Source organism: Manis pentadactyla, chromosome 4 (assembly GCF_030020395.1).
Source record: "Manis pentadactyla isolate mManPen7 chromosome 4, mManPen7.hap1, whole genome shotgun sequence".
Taxonomy (NCBI): domain Eukaryota; kingdom Metazoa; phylum Chordata; class Mammalia; order Pholidota; family Manidae; genus Manis; species Manis pentadactyla.
In genome coordinates, this window is record NC_080022.1 from 138,427,739 (window position 1) to 138,453,956 (window position 26,218).

A 26,218-nucleotide genomic window follows, 5' to 3' on the forward strand; every position below is an offset into this window, starting at 1 on the left:
AGATTGGACGTCACAAAACCTGGGTTAGCCTCTGGGGTTTGTTATCCTGAAAGAACTGGGATTCACCCTTAATGTTTATTTGTTCCTTTTAATTCTTGTTCTAGCGGGGAGAGTGAGGAGTTTTTTCAGTAATTTTTATAATAATAATAAAAAAACTGTATTGAAACCTGCTACTACTCTGGCTGTTTACCTTATCTGGAACTCAGAGAGACTACAAGACCTTTTAGTGTAGGAATAGAGCCGTGTCTGTTTTCTACAGTCTAGTTACAAAATTAATACATGGTCAATAAATATTTGTTATAAAATTGAGTGCCATTAGGTATTACTCTTCTTTCTGCTCCATATCTTTGTTGAGAGACTGTTTTGTGCAAGGAAGAAGGCTGCACAATGAGGAAGAGAGGAGGCAGAGCAAAGTGAAGTAAGGTTGCTTTTTCCAAACCCTAGATCCTGCACTTGACTTACATAGTAGATATCTTTCAGGACATTTTGAATTGTGTATATAAGAATTTGCTATTCGCAACTACCCTTACTCATAGAGATTATTATAGATGTTAAAACATTTCTTACTATGAGATGCAGAATTTGTTAATTTCAAGAATATTTTGGGGCAATCTTTCTGTAAAGTGGATTACCAGTTATCTGTTACGACTATTTTGGGGGTTTGCTTAAAATGAGGCACACCAGTGCTAAGTTCGACTTTAACAGTGACTAATTCTCATTCCATGTGTGGACCGTTAGATGGCTGTTGGGTGCTCGCTAACAACTAGGCTTCTACCACTTCGTTCGGTCCCTTCCGTCTCAGAACACCTGCTTCAACCCGGAGGCTGTATCTAGACCCTCCGCGACCTCTTAGTCATGGCGTCCTCTGGGCGTCTACCAGCTGAGGCCCTGGCTGACTGCCGGGTGCCGACCTTCTCAAGATGGCGGCGACCCGGACAACAGCGCGCAGGGGGCGGGGTACCGCTGCCGGGGGCGGGACAGGGAGGCAGAGGGGTAGGGCTTGCGGACGGGCCGATTCCGAAGTAGTCAGCCCTAGCGCGCCTGCGCGGAGCGGCCCTGCGCGCAGTGAGGCAGTGGCGGGGGAAGGCTCCGGTGGGGCCGACGGGAGGGTTGAAGGAGGGTAGCAGGCGAGCGAAGTCCCAGTGCGCGCCGCGGCGGCCCGGGTGTCCTCCCCTTCCGGGCGTGAGGCTCTGTGAGGCGAGCTGAACCAAGCGGACTCGCACCGGCAGCGAGGCGCCGCGACCGCCGCCCCAGCCCGCCCGCCCTCGGCTTCGGTGCTCCCATCGTGGGAGCCCGGGTTCCTCAGCACACCCGGTCCCAGCAGCCTCCAGAGCCTGTCCCCAGCCTTTCGAAAGCCCCGGCGCCAGCCTGGGCCCTTGGCGGGAGGATGACGGAGCTGCAGTCGGCATTGCTACTGCGAAGACAGCTGGCAGGTGAGCGGGGTGGCGGCGGGGCGCTGGACCGGGCCGGGCCGCGATCGTGGCGGGCGGCTGCCCGTCTCTCCTCCCGGGCCCCCTGGGCCGGCAGTAGGCCGGACGAGCGGGAGCGCAACCGCCGGGGAGGCCCGGTGCCGGCCTGCAAGGGTGGGGAGCCCGAGGCGCCGGTCCCGGCGGGGCCCTGCACTTCTTCCAGGCTTTGAGAGGGTGTTGGGGGCGGGGACGCGCCCCAGCCTCGGCGCTCTGACCGGGCCTGGCGCCCTGGGGAAAGGAGGGGAGGTTGCTCCCTCCCCCGCCACTCGGCGGGACGTTGCGGGGGAGGGGTTATGTGTCCTCAGCGGGGGCGACCCTCCCTGGAGGGGCGGGTCCAGGCTCAGGTGCGGCCGAGGCCGCCGAACCCCAGGGACAGGAAGAGGAGTGTGGCCCGGCCGGGTGCGAGTCCTCGGCTCCGCTGCCCCCGGCGGGTGTCAGGGAGCAAGATTGGGCGAAGGAACCGGTCCCTGACCGGATAGGTGAGGCGCGCAAAACTTCTGCTCGGGCAGCGCGGGGTCCGCGGAGTTGTGCGGACAAAAGCGCCGGCCTCCAAGGCCTCGTCGCGGGCGCGCGGGTGTCTGAGAACCTGGCGGTGTGCGGGACGCCGCCTCGCCTGCCTCCGCCTGGCACGGGCTCCGGCTGCGCTGCCCGGCTGGGGGAGGGTAGGAGCGGGCACAGGGGAGAGCCGCTCGCTGGCCGGCTCTGGGCTTTGTGCTGGGAGCGATTCCGGCTCCTGCGCAGGCCTGCAGAATCCTGGAGCTGTGGCCCGCGGGTTCTGGCTTGGGGCAGCGGCCGGTCTTCCTCCCCGAGGTGCCTGCGTCTCCCTCCCCCATTGTCCCTGCCTCCGGCCGTTTGCGGCTTCCAGGTTGACTTTTTAGGGGGTTGGCTCCTACTCTGCTAGGACTGTGTGAGCGGAGCATGCGCACTGGAGACGTACGTGTGCGGAGTGTAAGGGGGGCGGGCGGGTTGGTGGCTTCACAATGCCGCCCCACGTGCTGCCAGATTTAAAGAGAAATGAACCAGCGGTTATCCCTGCTGTGCAGAGCCCCGCGTGTGTCCTCGAGCAGATCTTCACGTCCCCACTCTACAGCCAGCAGTCCGTAGCCCTCGGCAGAAGTCAAAGGATGGAAAGAAAAAAAATCTATTTTTGAAATACATTTACCAAGAGTTGAGGTGTTAGTTAAATCACCTTTATAGCTTCTTAAGGAAAAGGTTGTCAGGGGCTGTTACATATTGTATAATTAGGGTTATTATTAGACCATGAGCAAGCAGGTCTGGACAAGTTTAAAGTTCTAGATGCTCAGGAGGAGTGGAAGTGAATGGAGAAGTCCTAGTGATACCGGTATCTACCACGAGGAATAATGTATTGGAAAAGCTATGAAAGATACCCTTACTGCATCCCATATTTCTAAACACACTGCGTGTGTGGGTTTGTTTTGTTTTGGAGGAAAGAGTTAAGATGTTCTTTTGTCTCCTTAATTCTTTATTCAGTATGTTTTTATTATGCGGTGAACTATTAAACAGTATTAAAATATTAATACTAAAACTACCCAACTCTTACATAATGGGAAAGATAGACATTTTAAAAGGTGGAAAAGTTACGCAGTTACTAAGAAAGTAAAGACTAGTAACTGTCAGCAGTAGCAATATGTCAGAACTATTTCCTACCCATTTGTGGACCAGCTCTAAATTTTGACTCGGTTGCTTTTGCACTCTCCTGGACAAGATTCATCCCAAATATTGATAAAAATGTTTCCAAAGCTCTTTATTAATGGTTGACTTTTTGACTCACTAAAATATGCTTTACAATTGTATGAGAGTTCGTAATTTTTAAAGCCTCATTATAAAGTTATTTAGTGCTGGTTAATTTTTCTTGTCTTGATCAGAAACAACGGACGGTTCCTAATATTTCTTAAATATTTGAAGAACTTTAATTACATGCGCAAACTGTACAAATTGGTGGCCAAGGTAGTGTATTAAGTGAAATGTACAAATATCAAGTTTATTGGAAAGATTTGATAACTACATACGAAAATAAAAGCCGTACTTTAGTAGTATATTGAGCTTTGTAGTTCTTCAAATATCATTTGAATACAGGAAAGAATGGTAAATTGTAATCTGAAATGATTTAGAGTGAATTTTGGAAGGCTTAAAATAAATACTTAAAAAATGTTGAAGTGGGTTGAGGAGGCACACAAACCTGTAAGCTATTCTAGCTGCTAGGATTTCAAAAACTTAAAACAGTGGGCAACAATAGTTACATTTATTGAGTTCCCTGGTTTCCAGTCCTTAAGGATTTTACTCATTACTTATGCCAAGGTGTGTTTTGTTTTCTTGGTAACGAATGAGGAACCTGGTTACTTTCAGAGCTGAACAGAATGGTTCCTTGGGTTGCAGAATTTCCTAAGCTCAGGACTTACTGACATTTTGGGTCAGTTACTGTTGGCAGCATCCTTTGCCTCTGCGCACCAGATGCCCTAGTAGTACACACCCCTTCAGTTTTGACTACCAAAAATGTCTCTGTTGCCAAGTGTCACCTGAGGGACAAAATCGTCCCAGGTTGGAAAATCACTGGGTTAAGATGTTTTAAGACCATTATGGCTATTGTGAAGCAAGTAAGTACATCTAACATATTTATGAAATCAGATAGGTTGTGTATTTCTTTCTTTGTGGATATTATTAGATTGTGACTTACTCCTTTGCCAATTCAGCAGTGACAGTTCAGCTTTTGCAATGCATTATGTGAAACACTAAGAAATCCCACAGTACAAGAGATACTTTGAAGAAGTTTTTTATTTTTTGAGAAAGTATTATAAACAGTGGTTAAAAACACAAAAGAGTACATAAAGGTAGTCTTTTCACCCCCACCCTAAGTTCTTTCCTTGGAAACAACCATCATTGATAATTCTTAGGTGTCTTTTGTAAGAGATTCATGTTTGTGTTTATATGGGCTAATGTTTACTGAGGACTAATGTACCAGACACTGCACTGAGTACTTAGATATATTATCTCACTTAATTCTCCCAGTAAGGAAATAGAGGCTTAGAGAGGTTAAGTAATTTACCCAAGGTCAAGTGGCAGTATAAATAATAAGTGGTGCTGCTAGATTAAAATTCAGGACTTTCTTATTTTTGAGACTTTGTTGTTTTTAATTACTATATTGCCTTCCAGGGAGCAATAATGAACTTAGTCATGAAATAGGGTTTATAAATTTAAATATTCAAAGTTAATTTATCCAGTAACTACCAAAATGACTGGGGAAACGTTCCCATCTTAATACAGTTTATTGTACAAAACAGTGCACATTAAGATCTTAGTGATACTCTTTTAAGGTAATCCTAAAAGGATATTTATAGCCTTTGTCAACTTAAGACCAACAGTTTGCAAAGCTGTGGCAAGTGTCTCTGAATTTAAGGTCATAGACTGTTGGATGGTAGTTTTTTTTTTGTTTTTTTATTAAGGTATGATTGATATACACTCTTATGAAGGTTTCACATGATAAAACAATGTGGTTACTACATTCACCCAGATTATCAAGTCCCCACCCATACCTCAGTGCAGTCACTGTCCATCAGTGCAGCAAGATGCCACAAATTCACTATGTGCCTTCTCTGTGCTGCACTGTTCTCCCCATGATCCCCCACGCCGTGTGTACTAAACATAATACTCCTCAATCCCCTTCTCCCTCCCTCTCCACCTGCCCTCCCACACCCTTCCCCTTTGGTAACCATTAGTTCATTCTTGGAGTCTCTGAGTCTGCTGCCATTTTGTTCCTTCAGTTTTGTTTCATTGTTATACTCCACAAATGAGGGAAATCATTTAGCATCTGTCTTTCTCCGCCTGGCTTATTTCACTGAACATAATGTCCTCCAGCTCCATCCATTTTGCTGCAAATGGTAGGATTGTTTCTTTCTTATGGCTGAATAGTATTCCATGGTGTATATGTACCACATCTTTATCCATTCATCTACTGATGGACACTTAGGTTGCTTCCGTATCTTGGGTATTGTAAAAAGTGCTGTGATAAACATAGGGGTGCATATGTCTTTTTTAATCTGAGAAGTTGTATTCTTTGGGTAAATTCTAAGGAGTGGGATTCCTGGGTCAAATGGTATTTCTATTTTTAGTTTTTTGAGGAACCTCCATACTGCTTTCCACAATGGTTGAACTAGCTTACATTCCCACCAGCAGTGTAGGAGGGTTCCCCTTTCTCCACATCCTTGCCAGCATTTGTTGTTCTTAGTCTTTTCGATGCTGGCCATCCTTACTGGTGTGAGGTGATATCTCATTGTGGTTTTAATTTGCATTTCCCTGATGATTAGTGATGTGGAGCATCTTTTCATGTGTCTGTTGGCCATCTGAATTTCTTTGGAGAACTGTCTCTTCATATCTTCTGCCCATTTGTTAAATTGGGTTATTTGCTTTTTGGGTTTGAGGTGTAAGTTCTTTATGTATTTTGGATGTTGACCCCTTGTTGGATATGTCATTTACAAATATATTCTCCCATACTATAGGATGCCTTTTTGTTCTGTTGATGGTGTCCTTTGCTGTACAGAAACTTTTTTTAAAATTTTATTTTGGTATCATTAATCTACAATTACATGAAGGACATTATGTTCACTAGGCTCCCCCCTCACCAAGTCCCCCCACATACCCCTTCACAGTCACTGTCCATCAGCATAGTAAGATGCTGTAAAATCACTACTTATCTTCTCTCTGTTGCACAGCCCTCCCCGTGCCCCCCTCCACACTATACATGTTAATCGTAATGCCCCCTTTCTTTTTTCCCGCCCTTATCCCTCCCTTCCCACCCGTCCTCCCCAGTCCTGTTCCCTTTGGTAACTGTTAGTCCATTCTTGGGTTCCGTACAGAAACTTTGTAGTTTGATGTAGTCCCACGAGTTCATTTTTCCTTTGTTTCCCTTTCTCGAGGAGATGGGTTCAGGAAGAAGTTGCTCATGCTTATATTCAGGAGATGTTTGCCTATGTTGTCTTCTAAGAGTTTTATGGTTTCATGACTTACATTTAAGTCTTCAATCCATTTTGAGTTTACTTTTATGTATGGGGTTAAACAGTAATCCATTATGGTAGTTTTTTAAAGCTGTTTGGTATTGGCAGTTAACTGAGAAGAAATCTTGGACTAACTGGATATACTCCTTTTAACCAAATAAATTTACTACATGATAAGCATTTATAAGGAATAAGAGGAAGGTTTTTTAAAAATCCCGAGGCTTTTTAAACATGGATAGCATAGATTTGCAGTAGTTACTATCTCGTAGGTATCTCTCATTCCAGAACTAGGAAGAATACCTTTATGCAGTAACAACAAAATACTGAGCTTCTTTTACTGTAGAAATATTGTGTATTTTAAAGTAATCTGGAAAATTCCCAAATTTTGCCTTCTTGGCATACCCATGTATGCTGGTTATGATATGTTAAGTTATGGGAGTTTCTCAGACTTAGTGCAATAGAATGACTTGGGAAGTCTGTTGAAAATAAAGATTTCTGGTCGCAAGCTCAAAGAGTATTAGACTACATGTCTTGATGGGGCCCAAGAAAATCCAGAATTTAAAGCAGCACTTTGGAGTTACTGGCTGTGAAGCTGGTGGTTCTGAGCCACACTCTAATAAGTCCCTTAAGATACTTCTTTCCCTCCTCAAAGACGTGGTACTGGCAGGTAGTCCAGTTTCTATTTTTTTTTTTTTTTTTTATGTGTTGTGTTTCATTAATAGCCCTGGTGTTCATAGGATATTCAAACAGTACTCTTACAAGGAGGAGTTAGAAATACTATTTTTCTTGCTGACATTTCTAGAATATATTGGCACTCTGAATAAAATTTCATTAACAGTCTTAAGCAGAAGTAGAGTGATTTTTGATAGGGATACCCTAGTGGTAGAAGATTGGGTGATAAGCATAGTATTTTTTTAATATTAACAATTAGTAATATTAATATTTAACTCATATTTAGAAATGGAAGAAAAGTCTAAAAGTAAATTACATCAAATTTAATTCTTTAAGAGTTCGGGAATTTTAATGTCCAGAGAGACTGTTAAACTATTAAAGACTTAGTGCTGCAGTGACTCTGTGGCATCTTACTACACTGATGGACAGTATGGGGGTGGGGAGTCGATAATATGGGTGAATGTAGTAACCACATTGTTTTTCATGTGAAGTCTTCATAAAAGTGTATATCATTGATACCTTAATAAAAAAAATAAAATAAAAGACATAGTGCTGCTACTACAAATTTTGCTGAATTCACTGTCAGAAAAACAAATGAAACTTTGTGGTTGAAGAAGGGGAGTCAGATGATTTCAAGTCCCTGTAATGGAGGGGGAGCATCAAGGAATTATGTATGGTGTTCTGCAGACTCCAAAGTAGTATTATTTTGCAACATATACATACATCAAGTCATTAAGTTATATGTTATATGTCAATTATATCTCTGAAACTGGGAAGAAAGTTAATTTTCTAATGAATAAGTGAATTTTCTTATTAGAGAGTAATAGAACGTTAGATTTTCTAATGTTGATTAAGTTAAAATTGATTAAGTTAAAATTTCTGCTATTGAGTGTATATTTTTGGTAGGGTAATGTTTTTTATAAAGGTTTAATTTTCTATAAATTACTTCAGAATGAAGCATACTTTTCACATTAGTCTTTTGTAAGGCTGACCTCACTTCCTAAAATACTGCTGAATATATTAAAATGTGGCCGTAAATTCTACAATTTGTAGATATTAGTATTTAGTGTAATCTACTGTATTTACTATATAGTACTAAAGTGTATAGTTTTATTATGTTTTATGTAGTTCAAGTTAATACACATAACATTTGGTGACACTTTTGCATATAATTGTGAAATTAAATGCCTTGATTATTAACAGAGTGCTACCTAGTGTGGAAAATCTAGAAGTCCATTGACTACCTCTGTATTGTTGCCTTTTGACTTCTGTCTCAAGCAAAGTGTGTGCATTATCAAGATGAATTTCAGTCCTTGGTTTATTTGGGCTTGGTACTCTGCAAGTTTTTTTTGAGAGGAGTATGCTAATTCATGGTAAACTACTGTGGATATGCTTTTGATTGGAGCAAGTAACATAGTAAGCATTCTTTCGTTTTAATGGATTCAGTTCAGTTTAGGATGAAGAATTTTGCCCTGAATTATTGAGAAATCTTTTTGTTAGAATTTAAGACACTACATATAAGACCTCCAAGCATCTGTTTGATGCCATCTTTAGTTTGTAGGAAATAACTTTTGTGCTATGGAAACAGGTTTGTAGGAAGTAATTTTTCAGAGAACTAAGCATAATATGTGCTATAGAAACAATCTGGCAAGATGAATGTGTAGTTTTATCTAGTTGATGGCATTTCAGGTACAGAAAAGTACAAATGAGAAAAAGCAAGTGCTTTGCAAATTTTGGTAACAAACATAAATTATTAGTATGAACAGATGAATTAAAATGCAGTTTTAGGAAGATACATACATGTTAAAATACAGCATTTTAAACTTTGCCCCCTAGTATGAGATAGTATTAGGCTTACTTAAATCAGAATTTTTGTCAGTTCTGCCCATTGATAGATTCTGACCCTCAGAGAAACTGCTCAGAAAAGTACTGTAATTTATTGTTGCTTAGAGATGTATACCTCTATTATGTTAAGTTTCAGAAAATTTGTGAAAAGTTAATTTCTGTATGTAGAAAATTTTACCTTTTACATATGCTTTGTATCCATAAAAATGGCTTTTTTTGTTATGCTTTATTTTATTTATGCTTTCTATGAAAAGACTGCTACTGTTCCTTCTTAGTTTTTCTTGTTCACCTCTCCACTGGTTAGGGATCTGTTAAAAGTGTAAATGGCAAAGAACCTATTTAAATTTTTACCTGGCAGTTGTTTTGTTTTAATCTTGTAAAACAAGTGCTTTTTTTTTTTTTTAATTTTTTTTTTTTTTGAGAGGGCATCTCTCATATTTATTGATCAAATGGTTGTTAACAGTTAACAACAATAAAATTCTGTACAGGGGACTCAATGCACAATCATTAATCCACCCCAAGCCTAATTCTCATCAGTCTCCAATCTTCTGAAGCACAATGAACAAGTTCTTACATGGTGAACAAATTCTTATATATTGAATAAGTTCTTACATGGTGAACAGTACAAGGGCAGTCATCACAGAAGCTTTCAGTTTTGATCACGCATTATGAACTACAAACAATCAGGTCACATATGAATATTCGTTTGATTTTTATACTTGATTTATATGTGAATCCCACATTTCTCCCTTATTATTATTATTATTTTTATTTTTAATAAAATGCTGAAGTGGTAGGTAGATGCAAGATAAAGGTAGAAAACATAGTTTAGTGCTGTAAGAAAGCAAATGTAGATGATCAGGTGTGTGCCTATAGGCTAACTATTAATCCAAGCTAGACAAGGGCAACAAAACATCCACGGATGCAGAAGATTTCTCTCAAAACGGGGGGTGAGGTTCTAAGCCTCACCTCTGTTGATTCCCAATTTCTCACCTGATGGCCCCCCTGCGACTGTGCCTGTCTTAGGTTGTTCCTCCCTTAAAACAAGTGCTTTTAAATAACAGTTTATCAAATCAAAGTTTTTAAAAAGTGTCCTTTATGTTATGATACACTGTCTTGATTTGCTTTTGAATGTGCCTACACTTAATTGTATTATCATTTTTCTTATTCATTAGTAAGGTTTACTTATTGGAGTTTCTACTTAAAGTAGTGCTAGGTGAAGAACATGCGTTAAAGGATCATTTGGATGTAAACTGGACATTGTCAAAATTAAAAACTCAGACAAAAAAAGACACTAAAAACTGGGAAAATATTTGCAAACTGCATATCTGACAAAGGATTCATCTAGAAAAAACTTAAACTCAACAGTAAAAGAAAACAGTTCATTTAGAAAATGGGCAAAAGATGTGAATAGACATTTCAGATGGCAAAGAAACATATGAAAAGGTGTTCAACATAATTAGACATTTGGGAAATGCAAATTGAAACCATAATAAGATATTACCACATACCTATTAGAATAGCTTAAAAAAAAAAAGAACATCAAATATTGTCCAGGGGATGATGAGGAATTTGATGTCTCACAGTCTCACACACTGTTGATTACAATGTAAAATGGTACAGACGCTATGGAAAAGGTTGTGGTTTCTTATAAAACTAAATAATGCACTTACCATACATCTTGTCAGGTGTATATATATTTGAGAGAAATGAAACTTATGTCCTCCTAAAAACCTACATGTGAACATTCATAATAGCTTTGTTAGCATTAGCTAAAAATTGGAAACAATTCAAATGTCTTTCAGTGAGTGAATAAACTGGTATATCTATACCATAGAATATACTACATAGCAATAAAAAAAGCCATACTATTGATACACAAAACTACTTGGATGATCTCAATGGAATTATGCTGAATGAAGAAAAGCTAATCTCAAAAGGGTACATGCTGTATAATTCCATTTATATAAACTTTTTTTACTGTAATAAAACACATAAAATTGACAGTCTGAACCATTTTTAAGTGTAAAGTTCAATGTTAAGTATATTCATATTGTTGTGAAGCAGATCCCAGAACGTTTTCATTCTGAAAAACTGAAACTGTATCCCCATTAAATACATGGTAACCACCATCTTACTTTGTTTCTGTGAATTTGACAACTTTTAATATAAGTGGAATTATACAGTATTTGTCCTTTTGACTAGCTTATTTAGCATGCTGTCCTAAAGATTCATCTATGCTGTAGCATGTGCAGGATTTCTTTTTAAGGCTGAATAATATTCCATTGTGTATATCTACCATATTTTGTTTATCCATTCACCCACACATGGACATTTGGGTTGCTTCCACCTCTTGGCTACTGTGATTATTATTGCCTGAACATGACTGTGCAAATATCTCTTCAAAACACTGCTTTTAATTATTTTGCCTATATACCCAGAAGTGAGATTACTGGATCACTTGGCACTATTTTTGTTTTTAAATAAACTTAATTTTTATAGCAGTTTTAGGTTCACAATAAAATTGAGTGAAAAGTAACAGATTTTTCATGTGCCCCCTGTCCCCTCATAGACATAGCCTCCATTATCAACATCCCCCATTGGAGTAGTACATGGGTTATAATTGGTGATCTTACATCAGGTACTTCTGTTTTGTTTTCTTTTTCTGGAGGTACCTCCTTACTGTTTTCTATAGCAGCAGCACCATTTTACAATCCCACCAGCAGTGGACAAGGGTTCCAATTTTTCTACATCCTTGTCAACAGTTGTTAGAATCTGGTTTTGTGATAGTAGCCATCCTGATGGGTGTGACGTGATGATATCTCATGGTTTTGATTTGCATTTCTCTGATGATTAGTGATAATCAACTTTTTGTATGCTTCTTGCCCATTTGTATATCACCTTTGAAGGAATGTCTATTGAAGTTCTTTATCCATTTGCTAATTGTGTTATTTAATTTTTTGTTGTTGAGTTGTAAGTTCTTCATATACTCTGGATATTAGCTCCTTTATCAGATAGATTCTTGACAAATACTTTCTCCCATTCTATAGGTTGCCATTTTCACTGTTAATTGTGCTCCTTGATGCACAAAAGATTTTAAGTTTGACATCCCATTTGTCTATTTCTGTCTTTTTTTCGCCTGTGCTTTTGGTGTCTTCTCAAGAGGTCATTGCTGAGTCTAAGTGTCATGAAGCTTTACTTCAGTATTCTAGTAGTTTTATAGTTTTAGTTCTTAATGTGTAGGTCTTTAGTCCATTTTGAGTTAATTTTTATATATGTATAAGATAGGTTCACTTTCATTCTTTTGCATGTGGATATTCAGTTTTCCCAGCACCATTTGTTGAAGAGATTGTTCTTCCCCCATTCAGTAAGTGGTCATGACACCCTTATAAAATTTCTGAAATGACAAAAGTAAAGAAATAAAGAACAGATAGTGGTTTCCAGGGATTAGGAATGGTAGAGGTGACTATAAGGTGGTAGCATGAGGGATCTTTGTGGTGATGGAATAGTTTTGTATCTTATAGTGGTTACACAATTTTTGCAAATCGATAAAATTGCATAGACACATATACAAATGAGTGATGAAATCTGAATAAAGTGTGTAGATTGTATCAATGTCAGTTTCTTTGGAGGTATTATACTGTACTATACATTGTAGTTTGGAATATGTATCATGTGAGCCTTGCTTGTTAACTTTGCTGGGACACTGATTAAAGGATGTGGGAGAACTTTGCACTCTTTTTTCATTGCCCTATAAATCCAGTTCCAAAATGAGAAATTTTTAAAAATGTCATTTGTAACCAAAGCATTTTTATCAATCGCTTTTCATGTAGAGAACTCCTTTTTAAAATTTACTATTCGTAATTACAAATGTAGCAACATAGTTGTCATCTTAACACTTTAAAGAACAGGAAGTTGAAATGGGGAAATTTGTAGTTTGAGATAGAAATTTCAAGTAGACTCATTTAGACTAATTGGTGGGTCAGTTGGAAGATAGAAGAAGGAAGGGATCAGCATAAAAATTCAGTTTATTGAGCTCTTGTGTGCAATTGCATTGAGAAATACTGGGGGAGTGCAAAGATAATTGATCTGGTATTCTACCTGGAGGGTGTGACATTTAGTAGAGGTTGATGCACGTGTAAACAAAGGTTATGATGCTGCATGTTAAGTACATATATGCATGTGGAAGGAACAGAAAGCACTGAGGAATGATTGATTAGTTATGGGGAGAACAGTGAGATCAGGGATGGCTTCATAAGGGACTATATTTGAATGCAGCAGAATCAAGATGTCAGTTCTTTTAAGTGCATTAGGTTATATACTTTTTAAAAGTCTTTGCATTTATCAGTGTAAATAGTAATTAGAATTGCTTGATGTGGCTGACTGAAATCTAAAGTTGACAGATTTAAAACAAGTAGGTTTCTGAGAGACAACTGTAACTCTTTTGAAGATTTCCAAGAAAATAATCTGAACACAACTTTCAAGAAAGGCAGCAATTTGTAATAACTTTTTTTTTTTAAGGTTTTAAGCCTGTTCACTTCACAGATAGACTTACTTAAAAGAGGAGGGAGAAGGGCAGGAAGGAAACTTAAAATCATTGAATGCCTGTCACATACTCTTCATAATTCTGTGACTTTTCATATGTGGTCGCATTCAGTTCTCATAGCAAATCTTTGAAGTAAATGTTGCCACCTTTTTGAGATAAGGAAATTAAATTTTGTATTATAATATAGTAATTCCCCAAACCCTGATGGAGCTGGCTGACAGAAATAGGTCTGTCTGCTGACGAAACCTGAGCCCTTTCCTGTTAGTAGTTGCTTTAACATTCTGGGGAGGAGGGCGTCTTAGACTCCTAGAATCTAGTAATAAAGAACTACTGCTGAGAAAAATGCACGCATTTGATTTTGGGTATAATTTCAGAGGGTTTTCTGATCTCTTGAGTGAAACTCATTTATGTACACATAATGCAGTTTCTTACATCACTCATTCAGAAAATTTAATATCTGTTTTGTGTGCCTTAGGGATGCAAAAAAAAAAAAATACTGATCTTGTATTCTAGGAACTTGTAGTCTGTAGAAAATCCCATGAAGGCTGCTTTAAAAGTCAGGGAAAGTTTGCTTCTACCTGTCTGGTTCATGGGGGTTTGAAGAGTTGGTGGTATTTGTGCTTGACTTCAGAAGGGTGTGTAAAATTTTATCACATAGAACTAGGAAAGTATTTAAGATTGAGGGAAAAGAAAAAGCAAGACAGAATGCTTATGCTGAAAACAGATCAGGGTAGTTGGAGTGTACAGTAAAGTGAACTAGTGGGAAAACATTATTTGGGAAGGTTGGTATTTGTGTAAGACCTGTAACTGTTGAAATACAGAATTCTTTTTGAGGAGGTGGGAAATGATGTGATCAAAGTACATTGGACTGCTGCTTCACAAATTCTGTGATGAAAGACTAGTTTTTAAAAGTTTTCAAATTCATTATGTAATGATACTTTGCAAAACAAAAAGGAATTATTAGAAAAATAAAGCCATAAATTTGAGCCCATATTTTATTTTTTTTTTATTTTTATTTTTTTTTATTTTTTAATTTTTTTTCTTTTTTTTCCCATATTTTATAATACTAGGTTCATATAAAATGTCAAATTGCTGTATGAGTTTCCAAATGCTTACTACTGTGTCATGGACCAATAGCAGTTTGGTGGATCGGCATGTGTTAATGGACACTGCTTTGGACCAGGTGGAGAATGACATGTAGACTACATTGTCTCCATGAAGCACTGATTTTTGTTTTTTGCTTAACTGACATATCACAGTTGCCTAGAAGAGTGACTAAAGCATAGCAGGCAACCAATAAATATTTACTGAATGAATTAGAACTACCATATTACATTTTTTTATAAGGACTTAAGGACATGTGAAATGAATCTTTTAAGGTAAAGTGAAACAATTAGAACACTTCACTTAGTTAACATTTAGTTCCTTCTGTATGCCAGGCCCTCGGGATACGAAAATTGGTGATACAGTCTCTGGCTTTTTCTAGTGGGGAGGGTAAACTATTACAAACAAATACTGTTTGATAATCAGAACATAGATACTTCACCACAGTAGTATAGACATTCTTGGCCTTTTTATGTGTTTCCCCACCCATTTACTTGTTTAAAGTTAAGAACCAAATGACACTTGTTGCAATATCTTTGGTGTCGCAGCAAGGTCTTTAGTTTACTTCTCAAAGCAATTATTTTAATGGACAACTCTGGTACCATTACTATAGTTTTTCTAACTCTTAATAAAAATTGCCACAAAATTAAGTCCCTTTCCCCCCTACTTTTTCAGCTCTTTTTTTCCCCCCACGTCGTCAAAGTTTCTCTCTCGTCCTCTTCTTTAGCTACCTTAAGCTTCCTACCCAGGTCGCGGACCATATTTTCCAGAAGAGGAGACTAGGTTTGGTTTATTTGCAATAGCAGAATCAAGACAGCTAGATTTCATTAATCTCTGAGCCTGTCCTGTAAATTATATCTTCGTAGTGAATATAAAAGTATTGATCCAGTTATTCCTTTCCTACTTAGGTCTTAGGTTGTCTATGGGGTCATGTTTTTTCCCATACTTTTTTGAGGGTGAGTCAGTGTAATTAAGTAAATGTCAGTTAACTAAATCAAGATTTTCTAGAGAAAAATTACATATGCATATTTGAAAATAATTTTTCCTAATTACAAATGAATATTTATATACATATATGTGTATACATACATATATAAAGCATATACATTTACATATATGGATAGTTTATATTTTCATTGTTTTTAATTTGTGTTTATTTTGCATTTAGCTGTGCATAGAGTGGTTTAATTGTTGTCATTAGAAGCCTAGGACTTTAGACTGTGCTAACTTCTTTTTTTAAACTGCTGTGAACATCTGTGGTGTGGTTAACTCCCCAGGGAATGACTGTATTTTCAGGTCTTCTCTGTCTGTTTCTTCATTTCTCCCTTAGGATTATTATACCTTTGCTGCTGTGTCCACCCTTAGCATTTGCCGGTTGGAAACAGAACAAAACTGTGGTTCTCTAGTTTGGTTTATATTTAACTCTTGCAGGTGCAGCACCAGCATGGGTGAGGGAGCTGTGCTTCCTGCTGCCCTCTTCAGGTATGGTATGGTGTTGGGGAAGCAGCACTGTGACAGGCTTTTTTTTGTGTGTGTGTGTGACAGGCTTTTTTTGTGTTTTTTTATAACTTAACTTTGGAACAGTTTTAGATCTACAGAGAAATTGTAGAGAGTACAGAGAGTTCCTGTATACTCTGTATCCTCTTCCCTATTAGTAGCATCTTCAGTGTGGTACATTTATCACAATTAGTGAACCAGTATTAATACATTATTATTAACAAAACATCCTTTAATTGTATTTCCCTGATCTCCATTTTTCTGTTCCAGGAGTCTGTCTAGGGTAGCACACTGCATTTAGTCATGTCTTTATCTCCTCTGTGAGGGTTTCTGAGTTTCTGTGAGGGTTTCTTAATTTTTTTTGTTTTTCCTGTCTTCTACAGTTTTGAGGAATACTGGTCAGGCATTTTGTAGAATGCCCCTCAAGTTGGGCTTGTCTCATGTTTAGACTGAGGCTACGTGTTTTTAAAAGAATACTGCTGAGCTGAAGTGGTCTTCCCATCACATCATGTTGGTGGTGTGTGGTAACTGCCAGATGACACTGATCATGGGAGCCTTGATCGCTTGGTTAAGGCAGTGTTAGTCAGGTTTCTCCACTGTAAAGTTAACTGCTGTCCCCTTTTCTGCTCTTTTCTTTGTAGTGATTCATTTAGTCCAGGCCATACCATTTAGTCCAGGCCATACTCACATGGGAAGGAGGACTAGGTCCTATCTCCTAAAGGGGAGAATATCTACTTAACATTATTCCTTCCTGTAAGGAAGATTTGTAACTACTCTGTTTATTAATTCAATCACTATGAAATAGTATATTTATATTTTGGGTTAAAATCTATGTTAGTCAGGGTTCTCCAGTGAGAAGGAACCAATAGGATGGAGGTAGTATCTGTCATGTGATTATAGAGGCTAGTAAGTCCAAATCCAGCAGCCTGGAGAGCTAGGGAAAAGTCACTGTTGATTTTCAACTCCAAGGGCAGTATGCTGGAAAAATGTCCTCTTTGGGGGAGGTCAGTCTTTTTAAGAATTAAGGCCTTTAACTGACTGGTGAGGCAGGCTGAGCAGTTATGGAGGGTAATCTGCTTTACTCAAATGCTGATTGAAATTGTATAATCTCATCTGAAACACACCTTCAGGGGAACATCTGGATTAATGTTTGACCAAATAGTCTGAGTACTGTGGCCTAACCAAACTGACACATCAGTTAAACATCGCATACTTGTTTTGTTCTTATGTCATTTAGTTTGTTCTTAACTTGTTCCAGAGTTGGTCATTGAGAGCTCTTTCAGATTGGTTCCTTGTATCCCTAGGCATGCACTCATCCTTTTAGTTTTTGAGCCTTTTTCTGATGACTACAGGGAGTTTCAGACCCTATCTTGTATTTTCTCTATCCTAGCCCTAGAGAATCAGCTTTTTCTCCATGAATATGAATTGTGGTATTTAGAAACCAAATCTGGGCAACGGAAGTGCTTGTTGCTCTTGGAGTGTTATTACGTTATAGGACAGATGTAGGAAATACGTTGATTTATGCTGATGCAGGCATGCACATATCTATGTTTCTGTATTCATGTGTATATATATTAAGCTATACCTAGGTTCATACTAGTGTTTCTGATTCTTAATAAAGTACCAGAGTGTTCATTCTATCTAGCCTTCTTTCCTTGTTTTTCTGTAACTTTCCTCTGTTTAAAAAGTTTCAGCATTATAATCCATAGTCTTGTGGGAAATAAATTTACAATTAAAGAAGTGTTACACATACAGTTCTTTTTGTCTTTATCTTTTCAGTTTATAGTCAAAATATTGATTTTCAACATGCCTTAGGTCACCTCCCCACCATCCACCCCTTCAGTGAGCTTATGTCATACGTTTGTAATACAGTTAGATTTATCATAGTCTTCATTCCATCCTCACTGATTTTTTAAAGTTTCTTGTGCATACATCAAGGTTCATCTTTTAAGATACACATTTCTGTGGGTTTTGACAAGTGCATAAGGTCTTGTGTCCACCACTGCAGAACCATATAGAATAGTTCTGTTACCCTAAAGTTTCCCTTACATGTCCCCAGTGTACTTGGCCACTCCCTCCAACAGTCTCTGGCAACCACTGATCTGTTTTCTACCCCTATAGTTTTGCCTTTTCCAGAATATCATGTAGCTTTTAGAGTCTGGCTTCTTTAACTTTGCAAAATGAATTTAAAATTCATCCACGTTTTTGCATGGATTGGTAGCCTGTTCCTTTTTTATCACTGAAGTATTCCATTGTACACTTTACACTGTATAAATTCCACTGGAGCACAGTTTGCTTATGTATTCCCATGTTGAAGGTGTCTTGGTTGTTTGAAATTCTTACTGATTATGAATAAAGCTGCTATAAACATTTGTGTACAGGTCTTTGTGCAAACTAAGTTTTTGTTACACTTGGATAAATACCTTGGAGGATGATTATTGGTTGGTAAGATTGTGTTTCCCTTGATAAGAAACTGCCAACTGCCAGATCGTCTTCCATAGTGGCTGGACCAAACTTATTTTTTTAAATACAATACCATCCTAATGCATTGTTTTTTGTCTTGATTTTTCACTTTAAATAGTGTGTAGACATCTTTATGTATTTGTACATACTTTGTTCTTTTTAAACATCTACAGTATTCTGTTGTATGGCTAAAACAAAATTCACTCAAATTTTTTTATTAAAGTATCATTGATATACAATCTTATATTAGTTTCAAGTATTCACAGTGGTTCAATAGTTACCCATATTATTAAATCCTCACCCCCACTAGTTACTCTCTGTCAACATAGGAAGATGTTACAGAATCACTGACTATATTTATATTCTCCATTGTGTACTACCATCCCATGACCAACTTATATTATCGATAATTTTTGTGCCTCTTTATCCCCTTCACCCTCTCTACCAACCCACCCAAGCCCTACCCCACGGTAACCACCAGTCCCTTCTCAGTGTCTCTGAGTGCTGCTGTTCTGTTCCATCTGTTTTGCTTTGTATTTATATTTCAAAAATAACTGAAATCATGTGATATTTGTCTTTCTCCTCCTGGCTTATTTCACTGAACGTAATACCCTGTAGGTCCATCCATGTTGTTGCAAATGACAGGATTTTTTTTATGGCTAAATAATGTTCTCTTGTGTGTATGTACCACATCTTTATCCATTCATCTATTGATGGATACTTAGCTTGCTTCCATATCTTGGCTATTGTAAATAATGTGGCAGTAAACATAGGGGTGCATTTATCTTTCTGAATCAGGGATTTTGTTTTCCTCTGGTAAATTACTTGAAGTGGAATTACTGGTTCATATGGTATTTCTATTTTTAATTTTTTGAGGAATCCCTATACTCTTTCCACAGTGACTGTACCAATTTACATTCTTACCAACAGTGTAGGAGGGTTCCCATTTCTCCACATCCTTGCCAACACTTGGTATTTCTTGTCTTTGGATCGTGGCCATTCTGACTGGTGTGAGGTAATACCTCATTGTGGGTTTGATTTGCATTTCCCTGATTAGCGGTGTGGAACATCTTTTCATGTGCTTGTTGGCTGTCTGTATTTCTCCTTTGGAGAAACGTCTTTCAGGTCCTCTGTCCATTTTTTAATCAGGTTATTTGTTTTTTTTGGTGTTGAGGCAAAATTCGCTTTTTATTAAAACAATTATTTAAATTATGTAAGTATTACATATTCGTGGCAAAAAGTGTAAGTTCTACCAAAGAGAATAAAATGAAAAGTAAGACTCCCCTCCACCACACCTCTTTCCTTTTCCATTCTCCAGAAGGGAATTTACATGCTTATGGTTATCATATATGATGCCTCTTCATTAATGAGTTTATTTAACTTCTCACTATGAAAGATTAAAAGTTCAGTGTAATAACAGTACCTTCTTTTCCTAATTTTTGTTATGTATGTATAGCCTCTCTAATGTTTTTTTTTTACACTATTAAAATGATTTGTCAGCCTTACATAGGAGTCCCTGCTATGAAAAGTATGGAAATTAGCTCACTTGTCCTTCAGTAATTTTCCTGTCTTCCTACAGATTTTAATTATTTTTATGTTGTCAGGGTTTCTAACATTTACATTCTCTTTTGTAAAGGAAAGAGTCTTCTGGGTTTTGTCTATTTTTAAAAAAGGAAACCGGAAAACAGCATTTACATGATTATGTTAATGAATTTATTATAATACCAAATAATGATTTTGGACTCAAAGAGGAGCTGTAATTCTCATTCTTGAAATGTCTGTTGAAGGTGAAGCTTTCAAGTATCAAAGTGTTCCTTCTGTCTTCACTTTGGCTCATGCCCTACCACAATTTTTCTCCTACCTCATGTTGTCCTCTTTATAGTGCTAATTTTTATATAGTGTGTGTGGATGGTAAGTTTTGAGTACTTGCATGTTGAAGAATGTCTTTATTTTGTCCTCACATTTGGTTGTTAGGTTTTCTGGGAATGGAATTTTAGGTTCAAAATCTTTTTCTCATGGAACTTTGATGTCATTGTTCCATTGTCTATAGTGTCCAGATTTCCTCATCAGAAGTCAGTGAATGAAGAATGAAGACTCATGTCAGTCGAATTTTTATTCCTGTATAGATACTTTTATGGAGTTCTAAAATTTTACTCAGTGTCTCTTAGGTACAAATTTTTTTGTTTATTGTTTAGACTCTGGATTATCTGTTATGCTGAAGGCTTAGTTAGGTCTGTCTTTAGTTCAGAAGTTGCCTTTTATTTTTTTTGTCCTAGTCTACATTGTCTTTGGAACATCTCCTGGTCAGACGTTTGAATCTCTTAATTTCCTTTCTTTGCTTCTTTTATTTACATTTTGTCCGTTTTCTGTCTTCTGTTATTACATTGTGGAGATTTCCTTCACTTTTTTTTCCACATTAGTGACTTGGTTGTCAGCTGTGCCAGTTTTGTTATTTAGTCTGGCCATTTAATTTTTCATTTTGGCAGTTGTAATTTCTAATTTCCAAAAAAGTTGCTCCCTTTTTTCCCCCAGAAGTCCATTTTCTATAACGTTTATAAGGTTTAATTGAGGTTTAATTTGCATACTATAAAATCGACTCATTTTAAGTATACAATTCAATGTTTTTACTATATTTAGCATTGTGCAACCATCATCACAATGTAATCTTAGAACATTTCCATCACCTCAGAAAGAAACTTTGTATCCATTAGCACTGCCTATTAATGCAATTGCAAATTATATTTAAAACTTAATTTTCTGATTATTCATTGCTTATGTGTAGAAATACAATAGGTCTTTGAACTATGATGTTGTATCATTCAGCCTTGTTAACTTGTTATTAGACCTAGTAGCTTTTTTATATTTTCCTTAAGATTTTCTATATACACAATTATGGTCTGGAAATAAACACAGTTTTACTTCGATCTGTATGACTTTATTTTTCTTACTATACTGGCTGTGATTTGCAGTACAGTGTTGTGTAGAAGTGGTGTAGATTTCTTCTTGATTGCATCTTTCTGAATCTGGATCATGGTTGCTGTACTCTGTTCTTGAACTCTTAGTTACAGGGCTGCAGGTAGTTCAGTTTTGTGTTTTGCTGGTCTTTTCCCTGGAGGTTCTTTTTCTAACTTATTCTTTAGCCATTCCAGTAATTTTGTAAGTACCCAGTTCTTCACTAATTGTCTTCTCCTTGAAACACCTAATGTATTTTCTGTTTTCTGCCCTGAACCTTGACTGGTAGACTTCCATTTACCATATGGATCATTCTTCGGGTCCTTGCAGACCAATTTTTTTTTTTTAAGGTATGATTGATATACACTCTTATGTGGAGACTATTTCTTTATGGGTCAAGTAATAATTAACATTGGAGTAAAAAAATGAATGTGTCTGCACATAGTATAGAGGGGTCACGGGGAAGGCAGTATAGCACTGAGAAGACAGTGATTCTGTAGCATCTTACTGCACTGATGGACAGTAACTACAACTGGGTGTATGTATGGGGAGGTTTGATGATATGGATGAATGTAGTAGCCACAATGTTGCTCATGTGAAACTTGTAAGATTGTATATCAATGATACCTTAATAAAAAAAAAAGAATGTGTCTGGCCATTGTTTTTTTTTTTTAATGATTCTTTCATGATCTGGTGCCACTTTTGAATGAGCTCTAGGTAGAAACATTTCCTCTATAGAGAATAGGGAGACAGCATTCTCACGAAAATGATATGGTTATATTATCTGAGAGTGATTTAAATAACAGTGGCCTGCCACTTAATTATCAGTTGCTTCTTTAAGTCGCTGGGCGCACATTTTTACACATAGCTTATTTTAGGAGTATAGCAGAAAATAACACTGTTGAAAGGCAGATCCTCATACATGATCCCTACTCAAGATCTAAAACCGGGTGAACTATGACTTCTACAAGTAGATAATCAATTAGTACTACCTATAGAGGTGATGATTCAAATGCTTGTTTCATCAGAAGATGTGCTGCACTTGAGCAGTGCCCTCCTGGGTTTAAAAACAGATGCTATCCCCGGACGATTAAATCAAGCAACCCTGATATCAAACGACCTGGTTTATATTATGGACAGTGCTCAGAAGTCTGTGGCTCAAACCATAGTTTCATACCAATTGTCCTTGAACTAGTTCCATTAAAAACTTGAAAATTGATCCACATCTATACTGTAGGGTCATTAAACAAGTAGCATTAACCTTTTAAGTTTAAAGACTGGGAACAAATTTTCCCCTTAATGATATGCTACAACTAGATACAGCGATATTATTTATTACAGTCATCTCAGTGGTCCTAACACTCTTCATCTTATTGCAACTAAAAAATGTCTGAATACTTAAATCTCTGCAACACGGAGACCATAACAAAACTGTACCATAAAAAAAACTACCCCTTGAATGCTTTATTACTTATTTTGAAATGTTCAGGGTGGCATTTGGTTTTAACTGCCATGACAGTGTTCTCACTTACATGAGTCATACTATGTGGGACAGAAATGTGCTCATTTGTGTGTCAGAAAGGAGATTGAAAAATTAATAAGGCTAATTTGCTATTTATTCATCAGAGGTCATCATTCTTCAGGTAAATATTTGAATGCTGATTATCGGCTATTGTATTTGGGAGATGCTAGATAAATGCTTCTTGTGGGAAGTAATTCATTTATTAGGGAAGACAGCCAATTTGTAATTGCTGTAAAATATAGAGATCATACAATAGGAGGAGTTGGGGAAATCATTAGTGAAGAAGTGATATCTGAGCTAAGACTAAAAGATAGTTAATAGGAACTAGCTAGATGTTTGAAAAGGCAAAGACATTGGGAAAACTGAAAGGTCCAGAATAGTTCGGGGTGCTAGTGGCATGAATCAGTGAAGAATATTAAGTCATTTTCATATCATTGGGATAGACTTAGTAAGCTGGAAGATCTCCTAATTAGGTCTCTCAAGAGGTTATCTGCTCTACACTAGGTTTACTCTCAATTGGCCACATATACTGTATGTATTGTACTATATAGGTAATTTGGTCAGTGAGTATGTCTGAGATTTGCTGCTACCAAATTCAGTTCTGCCAAGATTAAGCTACATTTTTTGAGGATTGACTAAAGGCTCTGTAGTCAGTCCCTTCCTCTGGGAGTTCTTGGATGGACATTGTAGTCTGGAATCCGTTGAAATAATATTCAAAATTGTGTATTTGGTGGAGGTGGAGGAGCTGTCCCTTCATTTAGAGTCTCACAGGGTTTTGAAACCACCTGTCAGCTGATCTCCCTTAACTCTCCTTCCCCTGTAACAAATTACGTATTATTGTTTTGGGTATTCTTAAATGCTCCTTCAGACTGCAAGGAGCTGCATGTGTACCCTGCATAAAGGCGTCTTTACTGAATTGTGCTTTGGGGGATACCCCTGCTGCCTGTACCTGTGGAAGTACCATGTCAGTAGTAGCCCATGAAACTCTTATTGGGTGTTGTGAAGATTACATTACAGTTTCCTTTTTAAGATAATCTTCAGGATTAAATTAATTCTTGTTAGCAAATGCAAATAATTCTCTTTAATCCAAAAAAATAATTCCTTGAACCTTAGTGACAGTTGTATGACTGATATTTCCTTCGTATCAGCTACTAGAAACCTTGAATACATTGAACTAGTAATTCATCAAAAATTAAGCACCTACTAGCTTACAGTTGAAAATCGTAGGCTGTTAACTTTGTGAATACAGAGGACTCTGGTAGACGTTTTTACGTTTTTAATACATTTTTCTATTATCCATAATTCTGATTCCATTTAATGTCTCTCATTTCTCTTTTTCTCATCTAGTTCTGATTTATATTTTGTATTCTGTATCTCTGTAAAGCACTTTATACTTGGGGGCAAAATAGGATATTTAAAAACAAATACCAAGCCCTGTGTGTTTAGGAGTTTCCTCTCAAATTTTTTTTTCTCCTGTTAGTGTTCCTTTCCCTATGTAACACATACTTTTCATTTGGGAATGTTACTTTAGTAAAATAAATTCATTCTTTAAGGTAAAGAACCACTTTAAATGTTTTTGCTGCTTAGGAGTCTTCTCCAGTACCCTGTACCTTGCAAATAGTTAGTTGTTCACAGTTGTTAGCATTGACAGTATGTCTAGAGTAGAGCCTGGCATATTTCTAGTGAATTTTTACCCTCTGTACTCAGAATTCCTTTATCCTTAAGGCATTTATCATTTTGTACTTGGCTATTATTTTTATTTATGTTTGCCTTTGCCTCTGGGTCTGGTATTAACTGGTCAGATCACTACTATGTTTACTTTCCATTCTCCTCCTTTCTGTCCTCAAGTCATGTGTAATCCTTTCAGTGATTTATTAAGGCACTTGACAGAATGGTTCCTGTAGCCCTGTCGAAGACTGGATGCTTGCACAGCTGAACAGTTAGAATCATAGTTGTGGTTGATTGATTTGTGCTAACTAGGGTGGACAGTCTACTGGTTGCATCAGGGTTCCAGAATGTGATCCAATTCCAAAAGATAATCACTTGGTGAAGACATTAGTGTGTATATATATATAAGTTTGTAGGAATCAAAGAAATTGAATAACCAATAGGATAGTTGATAAAATCAGGATTTAGGGAATTTTCCATAGCTGGGCAGAAAATTTGCTAAAATAATAGGTAACAGTCTTAAAAAATTTTTTTTCCAGTGTGAGGTCTGGGAGACCTTGCTGCCTAGGTAGTTTGTGAGAAAGAGACCTGTGTTGGCCACCTTTTGTGTTAAAATAGACTAGGTTATGCTGTGGATAAAAACATACATATAACCCTAAATCTCAGTGGCTTAAAACACAAAGGTTTATTTCTCATTGGTTCAGGTTGGCAGAAGTCTCTGTTCACTGAGGTTACTCAGTAATACATAGTGCAGCCACCATCTCAAACATTGATAGAGAGAGGCATTGTTTTTCTGGAGGATCTGCTTAAACCAGCAGTTAACTTGGTCGGCCTATAAGTGAATGGAGAACTTCCTTTTACAAGTCTTTGGTCAAATGTAGTCACATGGTGCCTCTCAACCACAAGGGGGCCAGGAAATGTAATCCTAACTGCCAGCAAGAGGGGAGAACCAGGATATTTGACAACGGCACTAATGACTACTACATTGTATGCTAGCACATAGCCCAGTAGACTGCTTGTCTTACAGTAAGCATTTAGTAAATACATGTTGAATGCATGGCATTGTTCAAGTAGCTGATAAGTTTAAATGTCTGTAAGGGATGTTACAAAAGGAATTCCTGCCAGATTATATTGAACTAGGCAGTCTTTTTATTCCTAAATGTCTAGTTGTGTTTGCTTCCTCATTAGCACCTTTTTCTCAAGCATATCTATTCCTTTCCTCTGTTTCTCCTTTCTTGACTCTATTGAAAGTGTAGGTGACACTACCTACTTTGAAGGACCTTAAAAACTGAGCTCATTGGCTATTTAATTCATATATTTAGGATTTTCAGTTTAGGTCTGGATACAATGTTCATACATAATTGTTGACTGGCATTAATATTTGATCATTGGATTAGTATAAAAATGAGCTACATGTAAAGCCTTTGTTCAGTAGGTGTAAAATGTCTAAGATGAGTATTAAAATTGGTCT

At 37.7% G+C, this 26,218-nt stretch overlaps 1 protein-coding gene across 2 annotated transcripts in view; it reads left to right on the top strand.

Moving 5' to 3' along the window:
* Positions 1-992: 992 nt before the first annotated feature.
* Positions 993-26,218, top strand: part of UBE2G1 (ubiquitin conjugating enzyme E2 G1) — a 140,707-nt gene continuing 115,481 nt past the window's right edge. Inside the window, exon 1 of one of the 2 annotated variants that reach the window (XM_057501012.1) lies at positions 993-1,433. In XM_057501012.1, coding sequence (XP_057356995.1) covers positions 1,388-1,433 — 46 coding nt within the window. In that variant the 5' untranslated portion in view covers positions 993-1,387. The remainder of the gene's footprint in view (positions 1,434-26,218) is intronic. The other variant, XM_057501013.1, reaches the window with a different exon arrangement.